This window comes from Varanus komodoensis, unplaced genomic scaffold, assembly GCF_004798865.1.
Source record: "Varanus komodoensis strain SLA01 unplaced genomic scaffold, ASM479886v1 scaffold34_1, whole genome shotgun sequence".
Taxonomy (NCBI): domain Eukaryota; kingdom Metazoa; phylum Chordata; class Lepidosauria; order Squamata; family Varanidae; genus Varanus; species Varanus komodoensis.
This window is the reverse complement of record NW_025335854.1, coordinates 5,903,746-5,928,932: the sequence shown is the minus strand read 5'-3', so window position 1 is coordinate 5,928,932 and position 25,187 is coordinate 5,903,746. Positions and strand designations below refer to the sequence as shown.

The 25,187-nt window shown below is 48.5% G+C and overlaps 1 protein-coding gene across 1 annotated transcript; it reads right to left on the bottom strand.

The window, feature by feature from the left end:
• Nucleotides 1-554: 554 nt before the first annotated feature.
• On the bottom strand, nucleotides 555-23,731 carry RGS8 (regulator of G protein signaling 8). Its single transcript, XM_044439133.1, has 6 exons — nucleotides 23,699-23,731; nucleotides 23,429-23,487; nucleotides 15,238-15,339; nucleotides 12,505-12,569; nucleotides 2,157-2,323; nucleotides 555-737 (listed from the first exon to the last, which is right to left on the bottom strand). Exons 1-6 carry the CDS (start codon nucleotides 23,729-23,731, stop codon nucleotides 555-557), a joined length of 609 nt encoding a protein of 202 aa, XP_044295068.1.
• Nucleotides 23,732-25,187: the final 1,456 nt, after the last annotated feature.

Sequence of the window (25,187 nt, the reverse complement as noted above, 5' to 3'; positions counted from 1 at the left end):
TCATGTCCCTCCCCACCTTTGACTCTGGCCAATGAGGAACGGCACTAATTTGGGCTGTCCTTTCTACAAGGCAATTTGGACTTCTGGACAGTCGCTATGGAACCTTTGGGAAAAGCCAGCCCCTCTCTAACCTGGGAGGTATGTGGTCTGCTCTGGGCCTGCTTTGGTTGCCACTGTCAGCATCGGCAACGATTTACGGACTTGCCTGGGGTAGTTGAAGGTTGGGATCCCTGGCTTTGCATGGGGTGGATTCAGCATACGATGCAGGCCATGGGCTCTTTCCTTGAAAGGAGGATCAGCCACCAGGGAGGGGGGGTGGGGGTTGCTGCTGTGGGTGTTACAGCAAAAAAGGAAAAGACAGGCACACGCATGCGTGCCGAGACGTGTGCTGCGGAATGTCTCACACAGCATGCGTTCCACCCTCTCCATGCGTCTCCCATGCCCCCTCACACTCGACTGCCATCGCTACACCAATGAATTCAAGTTCACGTATGGAAATGGGTGTGACCTGGTGCAGGGAGCTCAGGGGGTCTAAGGTGGAGACCCTCCCGTCTCTAGCTGAGCCTCCTCTGGGTTTGAGACAGCAGGTCTGTGTAAATTTTGGACCTCAGGAACCTGGGGTAAGAGTCTTTTTCCATGAGGCTGTGAACCTTCCCCTGGGCCTGGTCAAAGCTCGATGGAGAAGGGTCCTGGATGTTCTTCCTCGTCATCTCCCGAGTCTGGAAGTCAATGTTCACCTGCAGGGGAGAAAACAGGAACAGATTTAAGGGGGGGGGATGCCGATCCCCACCCATGTACCTTTTCCCCTAAAGACAGCATTTTACAGAATCAGTGCTTTTGAGCTGGAAAATGCAGACCTCAGTACTTTTGACTCAGCGCCATGCTTGTGGCCATGCAGAATTTAAGCGATCACTGCCAATTTTTTGTTTTTTTATTTTTTTAAGAACATGTTGGCATCAGTGTAACCAAAGGATGAGAGATGGGATGAAGTGAGGTGGGTTTGGGGGCAGAACCAGGGTGGAACTCGGTGGGACCAGTTCAGAACCTGGCCCAACATGGAAGGGGAGAGCTGGGAGAGGGTCAGAGATTAGGTCGTATTGCTGAAGAATCTAGGTGGGGTGAGAAATATACTGACTTTCCAGGTTCTGGTACTGATCATCAGACACAATCATCAGATCAATAAAGAGGGAAGGCAACGTTCGCACCAACATCTTGGCCTAGAACCGCAAATTAAATTCTGAGTCATCTGGGACTGCCAACCTGTACTGCAGTACCCAGCCCTTCTGGACCCATGGGCAGAGTGGGGATTTGAGAAGCTCCACAAAATGGCTCCCACGATGGGTGTGGCTAGTCATACGATAGCTGTCTTGGGGGCAGGTTGGACAAAAGTGAGCCGGAGAAGAGGAGGCTCCGAGGGGATATGTTGGCAACATTTAGGAATGTGAGGGGGTCTCACACAGAGGTGGGTAGAGACCTGGTCTCTGCTGCGGAGGAGGGCAGGACATGCTCCAATGGAGCCAAGCTCAGGGAACCAAGGCTCCATTTGGATGCCAGGAAGCACTTCCTGACAGTCAGGACCCCGAGGGTGTGGAATGGGCTTCCACGGGAGGTGGTTGAGGCCCCATCGGTGCGGGTGTTCAAAGATAGGCTGGACATGCACATGGTGGGCATGTTGTGAGCGGAGCTGGCTGGAGCTGGGGGTCAGACTAGATGGCCCGGGAGACCCCTTCTGACTCGCTCTGTTCCTATGAGCTGAAGAAGAGTTGGCATAGGAAAAGAGATGGTGAGACTAGAAGCTGGGAGAGAGTGGGGGGAGGGGAGTCAAGAGTAGAGGCAAGAAAGGCAGAGGAGGAATGCCACTATAACATTTCCCAACATTTTTATTTTAAAAAATATTTGGGGACGGTGTCAGGTGATGGAAAACCTCAGGAGTGCTTCTGGAAGTCCCTGCAGACTTTGATAAGGCACGGAGGACCTGTTACCTGCTCTTAAGCATGTCTAGGTAGAAGAAAGAGCAGCTCCACTCAGTGGGGCTTCCTTGGAAATAATTCCCCCACAGCAAAGGACAGACCTCTGTTAACAAATCACCCTTCCCCAAACTTGGTGGCCTCCAGATCTGTTCAATGACACCTCCCATCATTCCCAGCCAGCCTAACCTCTCGGGGCGCTTGCACATCAATGTATTCTTCAAAAATCCGGTGGGCCTTGGAAGCCAGCTTGCCAGAGGATCGCGTCTTCTTGAACTCCTCACAGGCCAGCCAGAATTCCAGGTTCTCTTCGCTGAATTCTGTCTTCAGGAAAGCACGAAATGCAGCCACTCCGTCTGATTAAAGAAAGCAGTCATTTCAGGGCCGAGAGGAGGTGCCGTTTGCTATTTGTGCATTTTCCGCAGCCCCCCAGCTAAAAACTAGGGTGGGACGCAGCTGTCTTTGCAGCGCTATCCCAAAAGGCCGAATGTATTTTCTAAACGATTCATCATATGCGGCGTTAATTGTTAATTGTTAGTTGTATTTTTGTATTATGTTTATTTATTTATGTGAGCCGTCCCGAGGCTATAAGCGATGGGACGGCATACAAAACCTCTAAATAGATAGATAGATAAATAAATAAATAGATGAACAGTTTTAAAATAATAGCAAGGACAACCGTGCAAAGAACCATCTGTTCGGGCATTCTGGAGAGAAGGTTTTCAGGTTCGTAGGCTCGTGGTGAGAGAAATGAGCTGCACTGGCTTATTTGCCACTGCGTGAGTCAGTCATATGCCGGGGGAACTGCCCGATTCCTCTTGCAGGCCTGGCTTGCTGTACTGACTGGATCTGGACACCGAAGGAAGCCATTATGGCAGCTGCTTTGCAAGCTCAACGGCTTCCCGCAGGGCAACAAGCCCCTGTGACACCCCAGGCTTCCTTTCAAAAAGGGATCTTGACAGCCTAATCAAGTTTTAAACAGGGCAAAGGCAGGCATGCAATATGCATGAAACCCCTGACGAGTGCTGTCAAACCCCCCATGTTAAACAGAGCCTGAGTTTTGACAGCTGTCAAAACTCTGTGCTTCTGACTCACACGGTCCCCCTTTCCTGAGCATCCAAAGCAGGGTGGCCCAACTTTTCATACCTCAAGGGCACAAGAGAACTTGGACAGGAAAACCAGCAGCCACACAACGGATTGCATTTCCATATCATGAATTAAAGCATGTGCAATATATTTATCTAATTTAATATACACAATTAATATATTTAATTAACCATTGAGTAATTAATGGCACAATTATCGCTCCTCTTGCTGGCTTCTTCCCTGATTCTCCAGCCCAGGAATCCTCCCACATGACCCCCCCCACCCAGCCCCTCCTTCCTTCTAGGAATTGGCACACTGAGAGCCTCTTGTTCTTGAGCCAACAAAATCACCACAGAATTTTTTCAATTCTGACATAGAAAAGTATCTATACTTGGCATTATGGTAAGAGGAGAACTTGAGAAGTTTCCTTCAGCCTGATTCTCTATTCTTCTTCACAGTTTTTCCTCTCAACACTGCATATGTTGGATTTCTGATTTCTTTTGAGATTCTGTGAGTACTTTTAATATATGCATTAACAGAGTTTTAATATTCTGTGTATGTGAGTACTGCTGAAACTCAGTGGCGAGTGCTTTATTTTTTTCTGAGACATGATATGAGTTTTCTCTATGCTTTATGTTGACATTCAATCCATTGCAATCCAAAGTCTGCAGTTTGCATTTTCAGAGAGAAAGACAAAGCAGTTGTGCACATTTCTAAAATCTCAGACTTGGGCAATGTGGAAACCGGAACAGCATTGGTTAGCCTTCTCCAACCTTGCACTTCCCAAATGTATTGGACTACAGCTCCCATTATCCAAAGCCCACATGGCCACTGGGATTGGAAATGATGGGACCTGCAGTCCAACACACTTAGAGCACACCCAGCTAGGGAATTCTGGTGCAGAGGAGCAAGTCTCTGACTTCCCGAGGGGAACCAAGAACCGAGCGATGACACTGCCTTATCAGAAGTCCAGTCTTTGGTTTTTCCAGTCCCACAGCCTTTACTGGCCTCCCTCTGGGAACTTTCTGTTGAATTTCGCAATCACAGCATATACAGCATTTCGTCACAAGCGCGCCGGATTTCCCAGCCCTTCTTTCACACCCACTGCTTTTCAGCATCCTTCCAGCCATCCTCTGGTTTTCCTGACAGGGAGCGCTTGCCAGAGAACGTGAGCAGCTGAGCAAAGACCCTGATGAAAAAGAGCTTTCTCGTGATGGATCCACTGAGAAAGGCCCCTTTGACCCCTAGTAGAAGTCAAGGGGCAGGACCAGGCAGACCTGCTCAGACCTCTGACTGCCTTCCTGCTCTCGGTTCACTCAGAGTCGCATACGGAAAACACAGTGCACCCACGGACGAAAGCTTGGCAGCAGCTGCTGTTTACATGCCCCCTGCTCTTCTCTTTCTCTGTCCATGACCCTCTAATTCCATGTCTAGCTAATGGCCCTGTGTTGTATTTCCCGTCACACAAGCAGACACAAGAAAGCAGGAAACGACCGGCCTTGGCTGCAACCCTCCCTCCTCTCCAGTCACATCCATTAATCCCAAATGTTCTGCCATGTGGCCTTGCCCTGTGAAATGGCGGGGGGGGGGGGGGGGGCGGGGAGAGACTCACAGTGCAGAGTTGGATATTGCAACACCTGCTTTGTATTACAGACATTATGTATACAGATATTCCTATAGCACAGAGCCCAAATATCCAGACCAGCAATTTTGGGGAATTTACCCTGTGTGTCTGTATTTGCATGTGAAAAATGCGCATATACCCCTCAGGATCGGATTAATGTTGGGTTAGCAAGCAAATTGTGGAAATGCTTGACATAAAAACATACAAACAGAGTGAGTCAGAAGGGGTCTCCTGGGCCATCTAGTCTGACCCCTGGCTCCAGGCGGCTCCGCTCATGACATGCCCACCATGTGCATGTCCAGCCTTGACTACGGGGTGGGCAACCAAATCGGCATTGCTGTCACTTCAAGTGGCTTCTGGGCTGCCCTGGCTACATTGCCCGAACGGAACATGCCTGCGGAATGAGAGAATTGGCCACACTGTGGCGCAATTTCCAGGGGGATTTTGTCCCAGGAATGTGACTGGAGACGCCAAGCCTTCCATAGAAGGGCAGGAAGGCTTTTGCTATCAAAAAGGAAATGTGGCCACTTTGTTTTAAAGGTCTGATCAAAGCTGCTATACTTTGCCCACCTCTCTGAGCTATACCAGATATTGACCTTCTCCTCTCACAGGGGACAAACAGTCCCCCAAAGAATTAGAAACACAGAAACAGAGCAAGTCAGAAGGGACCTCCTGGGTCATCTAGTCTGACCTCCAGCTCCAGCCGGCTCTTGAACACCCTCACCGACGGGGCTCCAACCACCTCCTGTGGAAGCCCACTCCATACCCTCGGGGTCCTAACTGTCAGGAAGTGCTTGAACCTTGGTTCCTTGAGCTGGGCTCTGTTGGAGTACGTCCTGCCCTCCTCTGCAGGGGAGAACAGGTCTCCACCCACCTCCACGTGACACCCTCTCACATACCTGTGTGTCGCCAACAGATCCCCTCGGAGTCTCCTCCTCTCCAGGCTCCAGTTCCCTCAAATGAGCAGCTGCTCTGCTCAGCTGGAGTATTTTGCAACATCTGTATCGTCCTCTATCAATCTATCTGACTTTTCCCATGCTTATTCCTCCTTATTTATCTCCCCCCTCATAAACTCCATCCCTCTGCATACATTCCCATATTCTTTTCATGTGGCAAGAATCACATGACATGAACACTCACGAAATATGTGGGGCTGGGAGCTTTTCAATCATTAAACCACATATCTACTTTCAGTTTCATCACAAAATTGAGATTCAAGTGCTACTCAAAAGGTTTTTGCTTTCCCTGCTTTCCCATTGCATAACCTTTAGGGGGCACTGTGGTACAGCACAAATGCATAACTGAAAAAAGTAGTGCCTTTCACATTCAGAATTAAATACCACATTTAATACTCTGCTACCTTCCAGGGAAAATTTTGTCTCTTTAGATATAGAGAGTCAAGCATAAGTTACAGAACTGGTAAATTACGATGCGTCGGAAGTGACAAGTGCTTGATAAATACCTCGTGCAGAAGAGCCCAAGGTAGCCTTTATTCATTACACTGTTTAGACTACACAGTAAGTTTTCTGCGCAGTATAAAGTAAATTTATACTAAATAAATAACTATATAGAACTAATATAACTAATACTATATAACTAATATAACTAATATACTATAGTTATACTATAGTTATACTATACTACACTATACTATACTATAGTTATACTATAGTTATATTATACTATTATTTATTTATTTATTTATTTATTAAAACATTTCTATGCCGCCCCTTGCCGAAGCCTCGGGGCGGCTTACAACACAATAAAATACAATAAAATACAAAATTAACAATATGAAATTAAAATTAACAATATAAAATAAATAAACAATATACTAGCTATACTATATAACTATATAACTAATATAACTATACTAGTTATATTAAAAGCTAATATAAAATTACAATAAATAAGAAAACAACACAAAGCAAAATTAGCAGTGGGGGTCAAAAACAGTGCAGTGCATAAAATTCAAAAAGAGAACATCTGGACTGAATAAAATTGTGCAAAGATCTAGAAGTGCTTAAATAGTTCTTAAAATGCCTAGGAAAATAGAAAACAAAAATAGAAAGGTAGGATGCCAAGCAAGCCTCTCTGGGGCAGACTTTCCACAGTGGGTTTAGCTTCCCATGCTGCACCTCCCTTTTGGTTAGAAACCCTTTTCCTCCACCTCTGAATTATCTTATTTTGAAAACTCTATGATAAAACAGGGGCATACACCTGAATTCTAAACAAGACATGCCATAGATATGTTGGCACAATCCATTTTCAAGGGCTAAGTGCTTCTAGTTAGATTTGGCTTGTCAACCAGCCAGTACTTTAAAAAATGGAATAGCTTTTTGACTTTCCAATGACATTGGCAGTGCTTAGAGGATGTTTCTTGAATCTTGGCAGCAGCACAAAACCGACGCAGTTGGGACTTCAAAAAAATGATCGGCATAATGGGAATTTCCATCAGTTTTGGAGGGAAGATGGAATGAGTTTTCAGTAATGGATGAGTGATGTTGGGGAGAAAAAGCAGAATTGCCAAAAGGGTATAGAATTCACACACACACACACTGCCTGGAAAGCCAGAAAGATATGTGGCTGGAAGGGAAAATCTTCCCACCATGAACCTAAGCAATTGCAAGCATGTTTTTCCCCTGTCTGACAGTTGCAATCAAGCTGAGAATTTAAGGACAGCTGTCCCGCTGGATGCTGAAGAAGCGATAAGCTGCATGCCCAGCATTATGAGCGATGCAGAACGAGGTTTGTTTTGTTCTGTGTCTCTCGCAGCACCCTGTCAAAAGGAATCTTCATCTGTTCGGCCACATCGGCTCTCCTGGGCATGAAATAAGCAGGAGGACCAAGTCCTCCCTGTCATTTCATGGGCATGTCTCTCTCTCGCCCCTGGCTGCAGACTTCGTCCTCAAAGGGATGAACCGAGGAAGGAAGATAACACATTTTACAGGAAGGGAAAGTAAATTCTCCAGGACAGACTCATCTGCTGGTTGCAACATCAAGCACTGACTATTCACATGTTTGAACCGGTCCGACACCTTTGAGAGCACAGCATAGTGCAATCCATATGAATCATGCTTTTCAGCAGGCCAAATATAGGGAACTTTTTCTTGTTTTGGTCCACTCTAGTCACCTCTGGAATTTCTATCCGTTTAACTGTGCAGCCAGGTGCAGTTCATGTTAGCTCATTGCAGCCCACTGTTTTTGTTATAGTCCTCCCATGTGGGTATATTTGAGATTGAAAAGAATCTTATTTCAGCTCCAGGCTCTCTACCATAGGGAGGCTGAACCCCTGAGCTTTCCGGGGCTCCTTTGCCTTTAAACACGTCCCGTCTGGAAGTAAAACTGGGCACATGTGGGGCACAGAGGGGGAAGGAGGCAAGCTTTGATCACCCAAGAATAAAGAAGGGAAGGTGTCTCCCCTGTGCTGGTGAAACGACTCCATTTATTGCACACTGCAGCTCAACATATTTTGCAAAATTAATGCAAGCATTACCTGTTTGAGTCTTCCCTGTTGAATGTGAGCGGAGGATTGGTGTTGACCGGCATTTTCACTGATCCCAGTTCAATGGCAGCAAATCATGAGTTAATTAACCTATAATTTTCCAGGGCATGATGGGCGCCTTCCGCAGCCATTCTGAATATTCAGCCCTGATTGTGGATTCCTGCCTGACATCTGAATCCAGACATCATGTGCTAATCATGGGTTGAGCCACCCATAGTTAACTTATTGACCTATACAGTCAGGTTTGGATGCTGTACAGCAACTCCTACCAGGCCAATCAGGCGTTAAAGTCTCGACATGGCTGTGACATGCACCCAGAATGTGCTGTGACAATCAGCAAATCATGGGTTAATTAAGCCATGGCCTGCTGCTGTTACCTAGAAACAGCCCCATAGCCTCAAGGTCAGTGTCTTTTCCAAAGGTGGAAGAGTGCTTTCATCATCAGCTTCGTTTGTTTCTTTAAATTGTTGGTAGGAGAGCAGCATTATTTCAGTATGAGAGGGAGGGAGGAAAGAAAGAGAGAAGGTAGGTGGCAGGAACAGAAACTGGCATCAGACAATTACTAAAGACTCTAGTTAATAGGCAGTTTGTTACTATTCCCCTGCCTTGCATTCTTCAGGAAACAACGGAAGAGGCTGAACCTACCAGAGGGAATCGTTTAATTATCCTAGACGGGAACATTTGCTCAATAGTACTACCTTGTGAGTAAATATTACAAGCATGGCAAAGGCCCGCAGCTGCATTTTGCACTGGCACCAGCCCTCTGCCTTGTTCCCCTTCCAGCTCGTTCCACAAACGCCATGGCTCAGCAATGCTCCAAGGCAGGCGTGTGGGAGGAAGCCTTCCCCAACTCTCCCCGACACCCCGTCAAAACATCTAATGGGAAAGAAAAATTGACAAGGAGGCACAGTGGGTTGTTTTTGCCTAGGGCCAGACCAGCTTTGCCGTGTGTGTAGCATGTCTGCATCCTAGCGAGTCAAATATTAGCTCGATAGCCAGTCTTATCCGTCCTCTTGTGTTTTGGGAAGCTGTCTTGTCTTTGACATTTATGGATGTGTTCCTTGCCTCATCAAGGAAGCTAACTTTTAAAAAGCAGGTAGAACAGAGCAGAGTCCACCCAGTTCCATATTGTTTCAGGCAGGATTTTTTCCAGCCATACCTGGTCCTTCTGAGGACAGAACTCTGTATCTTCTGCAAATCCACCCCGTTCTTGAGAGGTTGCAAAGCATTCAAGAGACTGCAAGAGAGGGGTTTGTCACCACGGATTGCTGCTGGGCAGTCAGAGCTCTCGCACAGAACTACATCCCTATTTCTACATCCCTGGGAAATTTAAAGCAACAACAGAGCCCGCCTGATGTAGCAATTGAGATCGCCAGACTGTGGCTCTGGAGATCTGGGTTCTCGTTCCCACAGCACACCGGGTGACTCTGGGCCAGTCACTGCCTCTCAGCCTAACCGACCTCACAGGGCTGTTGTGATGAGGATAAAATGCAGAGGAGGAGAAACTTGGAAGCTGCCTTGGGTTCCGTGCACGAGGAGGAAAGGCAGGGTGCTAATGCAAGGTAATCGCAACACTGGGCAAATAAGTTGCACATGTTTTAAATCCAGTTGCTATGGAGATTTCAAACTGTGCTAATTTCACGGGTACCTGCCTCATCCTTTCTAGCTTGGACAAAAAGAGGTTTGGTTTAAAGGAAGTGGGCAAGTGTCGAATCCCGTTTTTACCAGTGGGTTCTGCACCTACCCCAGATCCAGTGCTGGACCACAATATTTTGCTGCCAGTGACAGCGCGGCAAAACCCAAGTGCATAATCCCCAGAGTCAGGCGAGCTGTTATGTCCATGAGGCAGGGAGTCCCACAGGCCTCAAGCCCTTGCGGTGAAAACACAATAACAGCAGATGCCTAATAATTGGATGCCTTTTCTTGACGCCCCAAAACTGTCGCCCAAAGCAGCTGCCGCGCTGTGCCTCACGGGAGGGCCAACTCTGCCCCTGCATCTCTCTCTTTGCAATGTGCTTCCCCCAGCTTTTCTTTACTCCTTGGAAAAAGGTTGCGTTTTAAAACACTGTTTGAGTCATATGACTCTCTCCAAAAATACTCCATTCCCTAGAGTGTCACACCAGCCTGGGAAATTCTGTTGCGAAAGAGGTTTTTCCCTTTCTGAGCTGTGTTACGCCCAGGTCACAGGCATCAGCTGCTCTGAGATCTCCAGCGATGCAGGCCAGCTTCCACCCTAGATTTTAATGAACCATTTAAAGGGATTATTTTAATTTGGGGGGAGGAATCTATAGAGACTGATTGCATCCCCCTGGACCCATCCAGTGGGAAGTGCTCAGTCATATAAAGGCAGAAATCATTCTTAAGAAGCTGCCACATACTGGTCAGACAACTGGCTGTCTAGACGAATATCGGCACTGATTCTCCAAAACTTCCGGCATGACCTTTCCTCCTCACCAGCAGTGGTATTTCCCTATTGTGCTTTTCAATAGTTCTGAATTGTGCCCTTCTCCACTCCCACCCTTGTCTGGAGCTACCAGAAATGGTGCTGATGTTCCAAATTGGCATTTGGTGGGCGTCATGGGCTGGATACAGGCTAAAGACCCAGACAGGATATGGATGTTTATAGACAAATGGCCTCTGGCATTGGAATTCAACCTGTTTTGGGTAGGTTAGGACACCCCTGAAGAATCAGTGTGTGGTTTGGTGGTGCTTCTACCAGGTGGCCATGGTAGCCAGGAGATGTGGCTACCATGTGCATTCCAGACAAGGTCACACTGCCCATGGGGACACTTTCCTTAGCTAAACCTAAGCGCGATGGTTGCGATACACTCTAGATGGGGCCACCTTTGCAGGGCCTTTGGGAACTGCAGTGGCTCCAGAATGCCACCACATGTTGGGCACTGGCTTAGGAAATGATAGTACATGTATCCTGTGCCAGCTGCCCTGCTTACCAGTTCCGAGCCCTAATTCAAAGTCTTGTGGACGAGCTTTAAAGCACCAGATCACTTGACTGCGGGATATTCACGTGTTTCAGGAACAGACTGCCTCCTCCAGTACCAGCCCTTCCGTGCCCTAAGACCCAACAGGAAGGCTATTTCGTGTGTCCCAACCAGGCTGCAAGCATCATTGGCTGCTGATACGGACAAGACAAAGAGTCTTCTGTAGACTCCATTTCTAAAATACGGAGCTGTTGGTTGGCTTGGTACCCTCTCATTTGGTACTCCACTGTATGGAGGTTTTTGCAGCAAGGGCTCATGCTAAGTGCGTGTGCGTATTTTGGTAAGAAGTGCCAATAAAAAGACCACTAGCTGAAACATACTGCAGGTTTTGAAAGAGCACAACTGTGGGTTACATATATCCAGGAACAGCAGAAATCTGGGCTTCTCTAGTGTGAAACATCCGTCGAATGGAACAATATTTTCATGACTAGTGCTGGGATAAATGACAGAGTGTTTCTTGATTATACCGTGTTGGAGATTTATAGAAAGTTTATATGGAAATTGCAGCTCATGGGTTTTTCTTTCCTAACATAAATTACATTGTGCAACCACAGAAATAAGTGGCTTTTCCTTACTTAATGGTGGTGTGGGTGGAGAACAGGCAGCATACCTTGGAGACACGAATGCCCAATTCGCATTTGTCTTAATTAACTTGTTAGGCAGCTTTGAAAAAAATCTCAAAGCTCATCATTAAGGTGGAATCTAAAGACAGTGGGGGAAATGCAGGGGAAGGGGGTAGTGGAACGCCGTTCGTTCGTACCAGATGGAACAGAAGATGCAGGAAGGCTGCTGGAAAACAGCATCGCTGTTTCAGTTCTGCCTTGCAAAGTCTTGCAAAAGCTGCCGCATGATTTATTATCATGTTGGGACTTTTCCCCATTTCATGGCCTGCAGGGCAGAAAAGCTCCTAAAAAGGTTATGACTGGAAGCTAAACTGAGGCTGCCGTACTTTTGGCACATGAGAAGGAAAAGCTCCCTGGAGAAGACAAACTTGCCAGAGAAAGTCCCAAGGAGGGGGGGGGGGAGCATACATCTTAAGAAAACAGAATCACACAACCCCCCACCCCGCCCTTTGGGGCCTCGACAAAGCAATGAATAAATAAACCTTATTGCTAAACCATTAGTGAATGTTTTTATCCTCAGTCGGTTATTATGATGTATTTATTAGGATGAATTTATTGGTGATTTATTGTAAGCTATTCAAAGACATACAGTAATGGACGGGTTAGAAATGCCCCTAATAAACAAACAAACAAACAAATAAATAAATTGCTGCAGAGGGGGAGCCACAGCGATACTGCAGGGAAATGCATGCCTACTCACATTTATGGGACAGGAGGACGTCAAAAGAGTCAGCCCATCTGGAAGCTTCTTCTGTCGATAATCTTCTGTGAGAAAGAAATGGACAAGGGATTTTAAAAAGCTGCTATATTTATATCCCACCGTTTTTCCTGTCTTGGAACTCAGGGAGGCTTACCTAATCATCTTATTCTTACAACAACAACCCTGTGAGGTAGGTCAGGCTAAGAGTGAGTGGCTGGCCCCAAAACACGGAGGGGCTTCATGGCTGAATGGGGACTCAGACCCAGATCTCCGGTCCCCAGTCTGGCACACATGCTGGTCCGGTTGACTCATTCCATTCCTTTTCTTTATTGCCCAGTAGGCAAAGCTCGGCTGGAAATTCACAACAATTAAAACCAGAAACTACAGCATAAGCTACATTATAAAAGGCAAAACTACAGTATAAAATAGAGGTAAAAACCCGAGCAAAACTTAGCAGCAAAGCTAAGATTAAGATAAGATTAAGATACAGTGGCACCTTGATTCACGAACTTAATCCGTTCCACGACTCTGGTTGTGACCCAAATTGGTTGTGACCCAAGTCAAATTTCCCCATAAGGTTCAGTGTAAATAAGGTTAATCCGTTCTGTGACTATTTTTTTTAATCAGAAAAAATGAAACAAAGTGAAAAAGAACAACAAAGTAACAAAGTTCTGTACAGTACAGTGGAGAGCACTAACCTAGGTGGGGGGGTTATTGTTTGGAGGGAGAGTCCCCCTCCATAAGGACACTGGGGAGATCTCTTTCAGGGGTTTCCTCTCTTCTTTGTCTCTTAGCTGCAGGGTCAATTTTGGTGAAAAATCTGTCTATAGCCACTTGTTTCTTCCTGCGCTGCATTACCCTCCGGAAATGAGAGACCACGTTATCTTTCATCAGATTCAACCCTCTGTGCGTTGCAGTTATGTTGGGGTGGTGCTTCTCAAAGAAACCCTGGCACGGGAGTGCTCCTGCAGGAAAGACGGGCGCGATCTCGGCCATCTCCCCCCACCCCAACCAGCACGATCGCAGCCATCTCTCCGTCGCCCGAGTGGGGCATGGCCGCGATCGCAGTTGCGTCTGTGCAGGGAAGACGTGCGTGATCACGGGCGCGCTCCTGCAGGAAAGACGGGCGCAATCTCGGCCATCTCCCCCCACCCCAACCAGCACGATCGCAGCCATCTCCCCGTCCCCCGAGTGGGGCATGGACGCGATCGCAGTTGCGTCCGTGCAGGGAAGACGTGCGTGATCACAGGCGCGCTCCTGCAGGAAAGACGGGCGCAGCACAGCCACGATCACACACGTCTTCCCTGCATGAACGCAACTGCGATCACGGCCATCTTCCCACTCGGGGGGCCGGGGGGAGACAGCTGCGATCTTGGTTGCCACCCAATGAGGAGTTTGCGACCCAAGGCAAAATTTTCATGAAATTTTTGTTCGCAACCTGATTTGTTCGTGAACCAAGGCATTCGTGAGCTGAGGTACCACTGTATTTAAAACAGGAGCTGAAGGACCAAAATGCCTGGAAAAATAAGCAGTTCTTTATTTCGTGCCAAAGAAGCCTGGTGCGGGTTCTAAGAGAGCTCTTCCACGATCAGGTGCCGCAGCAGAAAAGGCCCCGTTCTTAGTAGTTCCCCACTGACTTCCTTCTGTAGGGGCTTCCACAGAAGGATGGCTGAGGACAAATCTGGGGTCTGAGCAGGTGTACCTGGCTGGGTGGAGGGACTCAGCCCATGTTGTTTAGAGCTTTGGATGTCAACACTGACTCTCTGAGCTGGGCCCAGGCATGGACCGGCAGCCAGTGCAGAGGGTAAAGTGCTAGCTTGGTGTGGCCACATAGGACAGGCCCCGATAAGCATCTTGCTGCTCTCGTTTGCCTCACCTGAAGTTCCTGAGTCATTTTCGAAGACAGGCCAATCTAGGACACTGCAGCAATTCAGTCAAGACGTTGCCAGAGCAGGGACCGCTGTAGCCACATCATCTCCGCTGAGATAAGGATGCGGTCGGGAGAGCCAGCCTAAGCCGACGGCAGCTGCTCCGGGCCTTTAGTGGCGACACTGATCCAAAAGCACCTCCGACTCCGCACCTGCTCCTTGAGGTGGAGCACAACCCGCCCACAACAGCCTTCACCCAAGCACGTAAGCCACCTCCCGATGGTTCCCCCATGTTGTCTGGATGGCATTCCATTTACTACTTTTATTTATTTACTTTTTTACTCAAAACATCTGTATGCTGCCCAGTTGTGCCACAGCACCTCTGGGCAGCTCACAATTGCAAGACAAAAACACAATAACAACCAATAACAACCTATTAGAGACAGACTAGATGGCCCAGGAGGCCCCTTCTGACTGTTTCTATGTATTAAAAACAGAATAACAATAAAATGCAAGCATAAATGCAAAACAAAGGTCAAATGGCATTAATTATTATTATTTTTTTCTTTTTACAGGAAGGTGCAAGACCTTTGCTTTGGTCTAAAAGGAAGCAATTACTTGATCAAAGCATTTCTATTTTTGCAAGCTGCGTAGGCTACATTTTTTCTGGCTGAAGGAGGTGATCTATAAAGATCAGAACTTGTGTCGACCCAGAGTCATGAACCCTGTAAAAAAGAGTTTACTTATAGGGTTAGGGTCTTAGGGTGTGGGTGTGGGTTCGGGTTTGAGTTTGGGAAACCCGGTGGGAAAGATTTAGCAAAGATTTAGCCAAGGAAGGGGAGAGGCCTCCACTCTCTGCACTCACTTCAAAGCCCGGTTGGGCTTGTCCGGAAGGATGGCGGTGAAGTCGCTGCAGGAGTCCGACTTGTGAGACAAGCAGCCCAGGCGAGTCCTCATCCCTCTGGTTCTGCAGTCAGTCATACGAGGCAGGGGAGCAAGAGGGAGAGAAGGAAAGTGAGAGCCATTGACCTCCCGGACAAGCACAGGGAGCGCTGTGCTGCTGCATCGGGCCAGGGGCTCTCTGGCCCAGTGTCCTCAAAGCCGGGCCAGACCTGGCCAGCCAGGCGCCTCCAGGTAGCTGTCCTGCAGCAGCCGGGGACTCTGGGGTATCCCCATAAATGTGGCTCACCCCTCTTCCAGAGGCACTTCATCCAACTCCATGCATGACGCCAACCGTCCCCAACCTGGTTCCCTCCGGATCTTTGGGAGCACAACTCCCAGCATCCCTGGACAGCAGGGCACTGGCACCATAAAAGGCTCGTCAGGACGTACCCTCCATATTATCCTGTTTTTCACCAATGCACAGCCTTCCCAAGTAGGCATTAGCCTGCCTGAAAAGGTGGGCTCCAGTGTGGTTCCCATCCTTTCTGTGGCTGGAGCTGCTGGGAGATGTAGTCCAAAGCATCTGAAGGGCATCAGATTGGGAAAGGCTGTACGATACACACTTCCTTTGTCTGTCCCGAACATGCCACCAACAGATTTCTTTGAGGTGGCCCACATCTGGTCCCGAGGCACCTGTCCCCCCAGCCCAGAGCAGGCTGGGACTTCTGGCCCTGGCCGCTCATTCCCTTCATTTGGAGCACAATCTTCTCCATCTTTAGGCTGAAAAGCTGCTCCAACTCCCAACATCTCCCAGCCAGCACAAACTGGGGACTTTTTTCTGTCTCAACATGCATAGGGTTACCCACTACTATGAAAACATCACCAGGAGTACAAAATCTTACAGAATTTAGGAGGCAGAAAGAGCCTCACTGAGCATGAGGAGAACGCCTCTCCTCAACGGAGTCTCCCAGGGTCTTCTCGCCCTCAGAGACCAGAAGGACCAAGAGGCTTGCTCTCTGCTGCCCCGGGTACCAGGTCTCAGTGTACTGGGCTTCAGCAAGGATCGTCCGGCGACGGAAGCAACTATGCATTCTTGGGCCATTGCATTTCTGTCCCACCATTTTTCTTCTCGCAAGGAACCCAGGGTGGCTTAGCAGCTCTTCACAACAACAGCCCTTCAAGGTAGGCTGGGCTAGGAAGGAGCAAGTGGTGGTCATCCCAGGAGTTTCATTGCTGACTGGGGACTAGGACCCTCATCACCCCAGTCCAACACCCTCACCACCCCACACCTTAGCGGTTCCCCTAGGTCAGTTCTCCCTCGCTGGAGGCCTTCCAGAAGAGGCTGGGCTGCCAGTGGCTGGTGGGGGTGGTGAGCAGTCGATTTCCTGCAACACGAACTGGCAGCAACGGCTTGAGGGTTCCAAAATCACTGAGCCGGTCGAGGCTGCCGGGGTCCAATCCGCACTTTTGAGGCACTGTCCATGGTGCTGGCCCTACTTTACGGCTGGGCTGGGCACATGGAGAACTCCCTGGAGTGTCCTGCCTGGAGCACCTACACCGGCCCCTGCCATTGGCGCAGCCAGAGGACCCGCATGGCAGGGCTTCCCTCCCGCTCCGGGATCCCGAAAGCCCTTTCTCCTTGACAGCGGCTGATGGACAGCTCCTGCAGGCACTCCAGCCTATACAGAGCCCATAGCCTCTGCCATGGGAGGGAACGTCTCCAGGGTGTTGTGAGTCAAGGGGCACAGGCACAGGGAGCACCCATCCTTGCTCAGGGCCCCGAAGCTTTTGCAGGCAACCTGCTTGATGCGCAGGCCTGCTCCCGTGAACATGGGCTGCCCCCTACCAAGGTCAGCTCCTCAAGCGTGGTTCTTTACTCATGTCTGATGTGAACTGGAGCTTTCGATTCACATGAATGAAATCCCCCCCCCCCAATATGCAAGGGATCAATGCCTGCAAATGAGCACAGACTTTTCTTCCAAGATTTAGGAAGGAAAAACTGCTTTTCTACCCTAGGTAAAGGAAACTTTAATATATACACCTGTGTTTGTACACCCTCCCCCCTTCCCTCTACTGCTGGTACACAGGCAAAGGATAGGGCAGCAATACTGTTACTTCCTTAAGTATTTTAATTATAACTTTAATTATTATTAATTTCATTTCTATATCACCCCACAGCTCAAGCTCTCTGGGTGGTTTACAACGGTCTGTGAAAACAAGACAATAAAATATGAAATCTTATCAATGGAACATTTAAAAATGAATAAACAGTTTAAAAAGCTAATGGAAGCCCTGTCCCTCTTGTTTGTTCCATATACATGAATGAAGCAAAGAGAAGAGGTTGCAACTGGGGAAGCTGGAGGGGGAGCCCACTGCCTCCTTGGAACAGGGCTAAAGAGCAATAAGGAAAATTTGAGATGAGAAAGACTATAGTTACACATTTCCCTGGCCCTGACAAATGCCGTGCTCCCTGGAGATTATTATATTTGATTAGCCTAGTGCCACTGCAATTCTGCTGCCCCGGGCAGGCCTCACGAATACCACAAGGACTTGACACATCCTCTCATTTTTAAACGCAAAAGCTAATATTCCCACAGCCACATTTCATTCTGTGCCAGATGCTAAATTCCACCTTGAATCCTGTGAACACAGGACCAGGCGATGGGCAGTGAAGGTGTATAATGCAAGGCACCCAGCTGACGGAAAGCAAGACGTTTATGTAATCTTACATCACACTTCAAAAACAAGGTCATGATGAGAATTGCAGAGAGAACGCATGTCTCTCGCTTACGCTCATCACTGTACAGCAGCTTGGAAGAATCAGTTCAGGACCAACGCAAAGTGCTAGAAAACAAAGAGCTAGTTCATATCCATCTCCAGCAATTTGAACTTATTAAAATAGTGTCCATGTTTCTTAGCTGCCCAAGACCGTTCGCTTAGGGTCATCTTTTGGGCTGAAGGAGCTGGCTGGAAAAACCCTGTGGTCCAAGTCAGTTCTTCATTACTCCTGACCAATCTGCGAACAAAATCACTCTGTCTTCCTTTTAAAAAATCCCCACCCTTGTTTTCCAAGCCATCTGCACCAAACCACCCATTGAGATGCCAAGAGCACCAGTCCAATCGTATCACCATTATTTTAAACTAGCAACTCAATGCACCTCCTCAAAGGAAAGGCAAAAGAATGTTCAGAAAAGCATTTGGAAAGCTTTGATTACAAGACGCTTGCTCCTCGGGAGGAAAGCTATGGCAAATCTAGGCAGCATACTAAAAAGCAGAGACATCACCCTGCCAACAGAAGTGTGTATAGTCAAGGCTATGGTTTTCCCAGTTCAAGGTATGGCTGTGAAAGCTGGACCATAAGGAAGGCTGAGCACCGAAGAATTGAGGCCTTTGAATTGTGGTGCTGGAGGAGACTCCTGTGAGTCCCTTGGACTGCAAGGCGATCAAACCGGTCAGTCCTAGAGGAGATCAACCCTGACTGCTCTTCAGAAGGCCAGATCCTGAAGATGAAACTCAAATACTTTGGCCACCTAATGGGAAGGAAGGACACCCTGGAGAAGAGCCTAACGCTGGGAACAATAGATGGCAAAAGAAGAAGGGGGCGGCAGAGGATGAGGTGGCTGGATGGAGTCACTGAGGCAGTTGGTGGACTCTGCTTCAGTGGACTCCAGGGGATGGTGGAGGACAGGAAGGCCTGGAGGAGTGTTGTCCATGGGGTTGCGATGGGTCGGACACGACTTCGCGACTAACAACAACAGGATATTCTAGCCTTTGTCAGGAAGGAAACCCCAAATGTATTACACGTTCCTAGGCAAGTTTACTCAGAAGAAAGGGGGCTGTATATAGAGCAGCTGAAGTTTTGTTTTGTTTTAAGTTGGGGCTTATGGAAAATGTTATCCTGTATTATGGAGAACCGTTTCTTCCCTGCACCAGTCCTTTCAACCCTTAAACAACAATGCACTGGTCTTTTCGCAAGCCTCCTCATTTTGGCCCAGCCAAATTTGCCTCCAGCCTCGCCCCCCACTGAAGTGTTGCCCCCAGGAACGTCTTCCGATTTGAATTTAGCCCCTGTGCTGAAAGAGGACAAAACCTACCTCTACCGCGCGAGAGTCTGCCGGCCATTTTCCCTGTTAATAACTTAAGCAAAGGTAACTACTCTTCATGCCTGGAATAGAAGAGGTGGCCAGACCTTTCTGTTTCAGCTGCATCACCAAATCTTTCCAGCTACTCCTACCGCAACACCAAACCTGGTCAACTGCAGCCTTCCCTCGGGGCTTTCGCCACGGACCTGTGCAATGCAGAACATATTCCACAGCCTTCCTCACCTTGCAGGGCAGGGTTGTCTCCCTAGGAAGCTCATCTGCTTGCCAAGGAGCCCTCATATGCTTCGAAAGGTCACCCAAGAAACAGCTTGAAAACACCCTGTGATCTCATACTTGCTCACAAAGTCCAACCTCTCAATGATAGTTCAGCTCTTACCCTTCACAGGACTTTCCTTCTGTTAACTTTGCTGTAAAAGCCTGCAAGAGCTTTTCATCACCACACAGTTAAATATAAAATGACATTTCTCCATGCCATATGGGAAGACTTTGCCAAAAGTTTTGGCACCGTCTCCGAAATCATTTCCCCGCGCCCACTTCTCCCTTCTGTTAGAATCACTCTTGACTAGTTTCTATTTATTGAAGATTTTAAATGTAATTTTAGAGCAAGACTCAATGCTAGCTGAGTTGACAATCGCCTCCCTGTGTGTGCAGCCCTGACCCACTGAATTTGCTCCTGCGATAACAGTAATAACAACAAAATTCAACATGTTCCAAAGCATTTAATGAAAGAAAATAAATGCCTCTGTTTTAGGATATATGTACAGGGAGTTCCTTGTTAGCTGGTAAGTCCAGTAAGTATGCGGCACAGCTCAATCTCATTTCCCCTCCCAAGAATTTCAAAATGGTAACAAAAAGTTTCCCCCACCACAGGAAAACACCATAGGGCTGTTAACCAATTAAAAAGTGTTTAGTTTATGAATCATCTGCCTTTTCTGCAGTCGTATTTAAAAATATTGGCGTATTGCTAGTGTGTCAGTAGATCTAGTCTTTGGAAGAAAATGCAGATTTAAAAGATAATTTATAATGTAATAAGCAAAAAAACATGATTCCCTGATCAAGTGAACATTCAATTATTTTCCTTCCAATTCCTCAAACCTGTAACACACTAGAGGCAAAATACCTTCAAAATGCACAGGTACCCATTTAATGCAAACCAACTTCAATTAAAATTTGCCATCACCAATCGAGACTGGCTTCCCAGTCAAGCAAAACTGTAGTGGATTAGAGATAAATGGATTAAAGTGTGGAGTCCTTGGTCTGGATCCAGAGTTGTACTGGAACCCTGGGCTGGTGGAAATGGTCTCGCCTACCCGCTCTTTTCCATGGCAACCCCTCCAGCCTCCCGCAAATGCATCCAATAAGCCACAGCTGAAGGGGGTGAGCTGTGGGGTCCAGAGCGATCTGCATCCAAGCAGTCCTAATGCTAACCTTTTGGAGTCATTGTGCAGCTATTCCATCTCTTTTCCTCAGCCTATTTTCCCTGGAGAGAAAAAAGGGGATCACAGATGACATGAGACCATGTGATAGAGCCACGAAAGCTCAGGAGGCACCTCAGGCTGGTGCACCCAGCCTAGAAACCTGCCAGTCTTCTCGGGGGCTTGGTATGTCTGTGTGTGAAAGCAAGAGAGAGAAAGAGAGCATTTTGAGAGTGGTGGTATCTCCAAGCAGCTACTTCCCAAGTATTGTTTGCATGGAGGCAGCCCCCTTTGTGACTGCCTGCCCCTGACTGGCTTTCGAGAACAGCCCCCAGTGAGGTTTCAGGAGTCAAGGCTCCAGGGAAGAAAGATAATAATGCTGTGCTGTGTTCTCTAAAATCAATTGATCCTTTGCAAGAGAGAGAGAGAAAGAGAGAAGGAAAGGTAGGTAGGGAGGTTGTCCTCGACCCAGTGAAATCTTTCACCTCCTGCTCACAACAGTTGAATTTCCTTGTTGCCGATCAGAACACTGGACTGGAAATGCAGGTGCTGTTATCCCTTCCCACGGCACTGAGGTGAAGGACCAGCTTTCAGGTCACAACAGAAGAGCCATGGAGTGGTTGTCGCAGCACGAGTTGTTTTGCAAAAGAGAGAGGGCCCCCGGTCACCACGGAGGGCAAGCTCCCCTCATGCTGGGCATCCCTCCATGCCAAGGCTGAGGTGCCTAGACAGGCGCCAGGGAAAAGCTGGCAAGGGAGCTGCCCTAGACGTGGCAGAACTGGAGGGGGCTGTCCATGAGAAGAGCAGGCTGCCTGGACAAGACCATCACGAAGGGAGAGTCAAAGGCCAAAGACCGAAGGGAAGGTCAGCTGTGAGATGGATGGACCCCATCGGGGAAGCCATGGCCTTGAACTTGGAGGAGCTGAAGGCAAATGTTGGAAAGAAGATTTTGGGGTGGCAGAGGGGAGCCGGGGACAGCTTTGTGTTTTGCAGCGGAGTGGAAGAGGGGATTTAAACAGATCCAGCCGTTTGCATCCGCAGATGTCAAGAAGGAGCGCCTCCCCAAACTCCCTGCCTAGGCAAATTTTGGGAACTGCCACACGTCTCTTTTGGCACGTGGCCACTGCAGTGCTCCGAGAAAGAAAGGTGAGCACCTGCAGTTAAAATAACAGGGAGAATCGGGGCCATGATGCAGGCTGGAGAGAAAGGAGGGCCCCAAGGCTGCCAGAGTCTGAGACTTCTGCGTCAATCGTCTTAGGCAAGCCTTTGTGATCTCTTAGCCTCTCCGAGATCCAGGAACGATGATGGCCTGAGAGGACCGGAAGCATGAAAAGGGAAGTCATCAGCTCAGGTCTCCTTGTTGCCTCAAGCTCATTAAGTGGGTTTAAGCCCCTGTTCTGCTCCCAGTTTCCACAGATCCAGAATGGATGACATCATACCGACCTACCTGACAGGGTAGGTGTATTGGGGATTGTTGAAATAATGCCATGGAAGAGCTTTGGGGCCCAGGAGTGTGGTGTGTCATACACATGCATAAGCTAAGAGTGGTCAGAACAGGGAGTGAGACTGCAGGGAATGATTGCTAATGATTTATCTTGCATTTTCCATGCCACAAATATAGGATTATTGGCAAACAACCTGCCCCTGCTTTTCCTGTCTCGGTATGAAGACAAAAGCTAAAGGAGAGAAAAACAGAGCGGCAATGCCAGGAGATGCTTTCGAGGGCTTTCAAAACACGAGTGTGGATAACCCATGGCCAAATTCCAACATCCATTAAACATTTGATTTTTTTAAAGCACATACACCCAGACACTCCAAGCTTTGTCATTTGCAACTAATGGAGCAGGGATTGCTTTACATACCAGCTAGTGCATTTCTTTTAATCCCTACTCCAACCGTCTGCCTTCACTATACTTGCTGAAATGAATCCCTATAATTCCCTAAGCCCCTTTGAATGTCCCCGTTGCCACAGTCCTGCTCCCCGCCCGTCCCCATGTGAGGCTGAGGCATGTGAAGCTGCTTCCCTGGAATCCAGTGGCCAGAATTTTCAATAAAAGGGGGGAAAGGGTTCTGTACTCTGACCCCCCCCCCCGCCCCATGTACTACACAGAAGCCCCAGCTTCTCTGTGGTGGCCCCAGCTGTGGGGTCGGATGCTGGGATAGGGTGAAAAGAACAGCTCTGCAAACAGAAACTTGAAAGCCCTTCAGAGTTTTACCCAGAAGTCCCAGGGCCTCGTTGGCTTCTCTCAATAGCCCGTTTCCAGACCCCACTGCCCTGCCAAAGCACCTTCTGTCAGCTGGAGATAGGTGAACGCTTTCCAGTTCATCTACTCCCACTCCCAAGATTCACCTCCCCCGTAGATGAATTTTCTTCCTGCTCCAGCTGCTTCACCTCACTGCTTCCCAGTTCGAGCAGGATGTCCTTGCACGGCCACCCAGAACATCGGGAGACAATGCTGGAGGATAAAATGCTAGACAAGGGTTTCTAGCTCATTTCGAAGGGGAGGGACAAAGGCAGTAAGAAATCTCCATCAACTGCAGACACAGGGGAAGAGGGGGAGAGAGAGAGAGAGAGAGAGAGCAGGCAAATGAAGCATGAAACATGCACCACCGACAGACAGGCAGACGGACACAGCGACCAAGAAAAGATACTCACTGCCTTTGGCCTGTCCTCGTGTTCTGCAGCTCTTTACCAAGCGTGTGATCAGAAAGGGTCTATGGAGAGAGCAGAGAGATCTCTTAAGCGGGGGCCAACAGCCTCACGCAGAGACACACCTCCCTGCCTCCCCCCTTCCAGAAGCTCAGCTGGAAGCTCTCATCCCTCCTGCGACTCTCCACCAGGAAACACAAAGGCAGGGTGAGGATCAGGCTGGTGCTGCAAAGCCGGCTCGCACATTCCCAGGGGTGGGACTGGAGAGGCGCCCACCTGATCCGAGCATTTGGAAGCCTCCTCCTTCATCTCGCTCCTCCTCGTTAACCTGATGGAAAATCCCTTTTTCTTCCACCCGGTTAAAGCGGTCCACCCCTCAGGGGGATGCAGACCGTGCCTTGCAAAATTCGAACCTGCGTCTACCTCCTCTGTAATTGCTCCATGCGGCTGTCATCCCAAAGCATCAGCCTGCTTCGTTTTAAATCAGTCCTCGGTGGGCTGAGGGCAGGATGGTAAATCCACAGAGCTTTCGGTGCAGGCCACGGCTGAAGCCGGGTGGGGGTGAATCGCATGAGAGAGCGTAATTACAGAGCACGGATGCCAGCAAAGTCAAATCGCAGCGCTTAAATGCCAAGGCAGGTTTCTTGTGGGGTGCGACGGCGTGATAAACACACAGCTAATTTCTCCTAAAAGGTGAGAGAGTCGGCTCAACAGAAAGGTGCCAGTTTCTCTCCACATCCGCTCATCAGTGTCACCTCACATCTTCTCGCGCTTCTTCTCACCTCGCTGCCATCAGCAGTCCAGATTTCCTGCCAGCTCAGACTCACTCTTTTCTCATCCTCAAATAGAAACACATTAATAGATCGTGGTGCTGGAAGGCGATTCTGAAGGCCATCGGGGGGCCTGTTTTGCCACGAGAGGCCTTCCGTCCATCTAGCCCACTTCCACCAACTCTGCCTCCACTGCCTTTCCAGCACCTCGGCACAGTGAGATGTTTCTGCCGAACCAGGACAGGTATTTTATCAGGTGATACGTGAATACAGTTGGACCCAAGAGTCGGCCATCCCCACAGTGGATGAGAAGATTAGCGCAGCTCTGATGGACCAGACCAGTTCCAGATGGTTCCACCCACCAGTAGACCAGCAGTTTTCACTCATGGGACCCAGCTAAAATGCTTCTTACGGGTCAGACCTGAAGAACACCCTGCTCCATGGACCTCACTCTGCCTGCCAGTCACAAAGACCCACACTGCAGGTGGCAATTCCCTTCTGAGCTGTGTCTGCACACCCAAAATTGGGAATTGTAGCTGTGAAGCAAAGAGATTTGTGCTTCCCTGGGTGACATGCCTTCGTGGGAACAACCAGTTCCAGAATTCTTTGTGCCTGGGCAGGAGAAATGGATTAAGCACCATAATAGTAATCACAAACGTGAATTCCAGGGGCGGTGGGTGTCAGTGCTACTAGTAGGATTACAGCCCCCAAATCTTTGCAAATACATTTCTTGTAGATCAGCAAGAGATGGGGAAGGGTCAATGTCATCAGATCAGACTGGATTTTTCCAGTTCTTTGTCTAGATGGCCCTTTATCCACAAAAAGTAGATTCTGCAGTTTTGAGTGAAGATAAAATATAAAATGGATGAGTACGTGGGTTGCTATGGAGGAGATACTCCTAAAGCACTCAGGCAGGGACTCAAGAAGCATTTTAAAGGCAAACACCTGCATCTTGAATCGGCCCTGGAAACAAACAGGCAGCTGGTGCAATTCTT

Coding starts and splice junctions, on each gene's coding strand:
- RGS8 (XM_044439133.1), bottom strand. CDS start 23,731: ATGAAGGAGGAGGCTTCCAAATGCTCGGATCAG. Junction 12,570..15,237: donor AAGCCCAACCGGGCTTTGAA/GTGAGTGCAGAG, acceptor TCTTTCTCACAG/AAGATTATCGACAGAAGAAG. Junction 738..2,156: donor ATGTGCAAGCGCCCCGAGAG/GTTAGGCTGGCT, acceptor TCTCCCCTGCAG/GTGAACATTGACTTCCAGAC.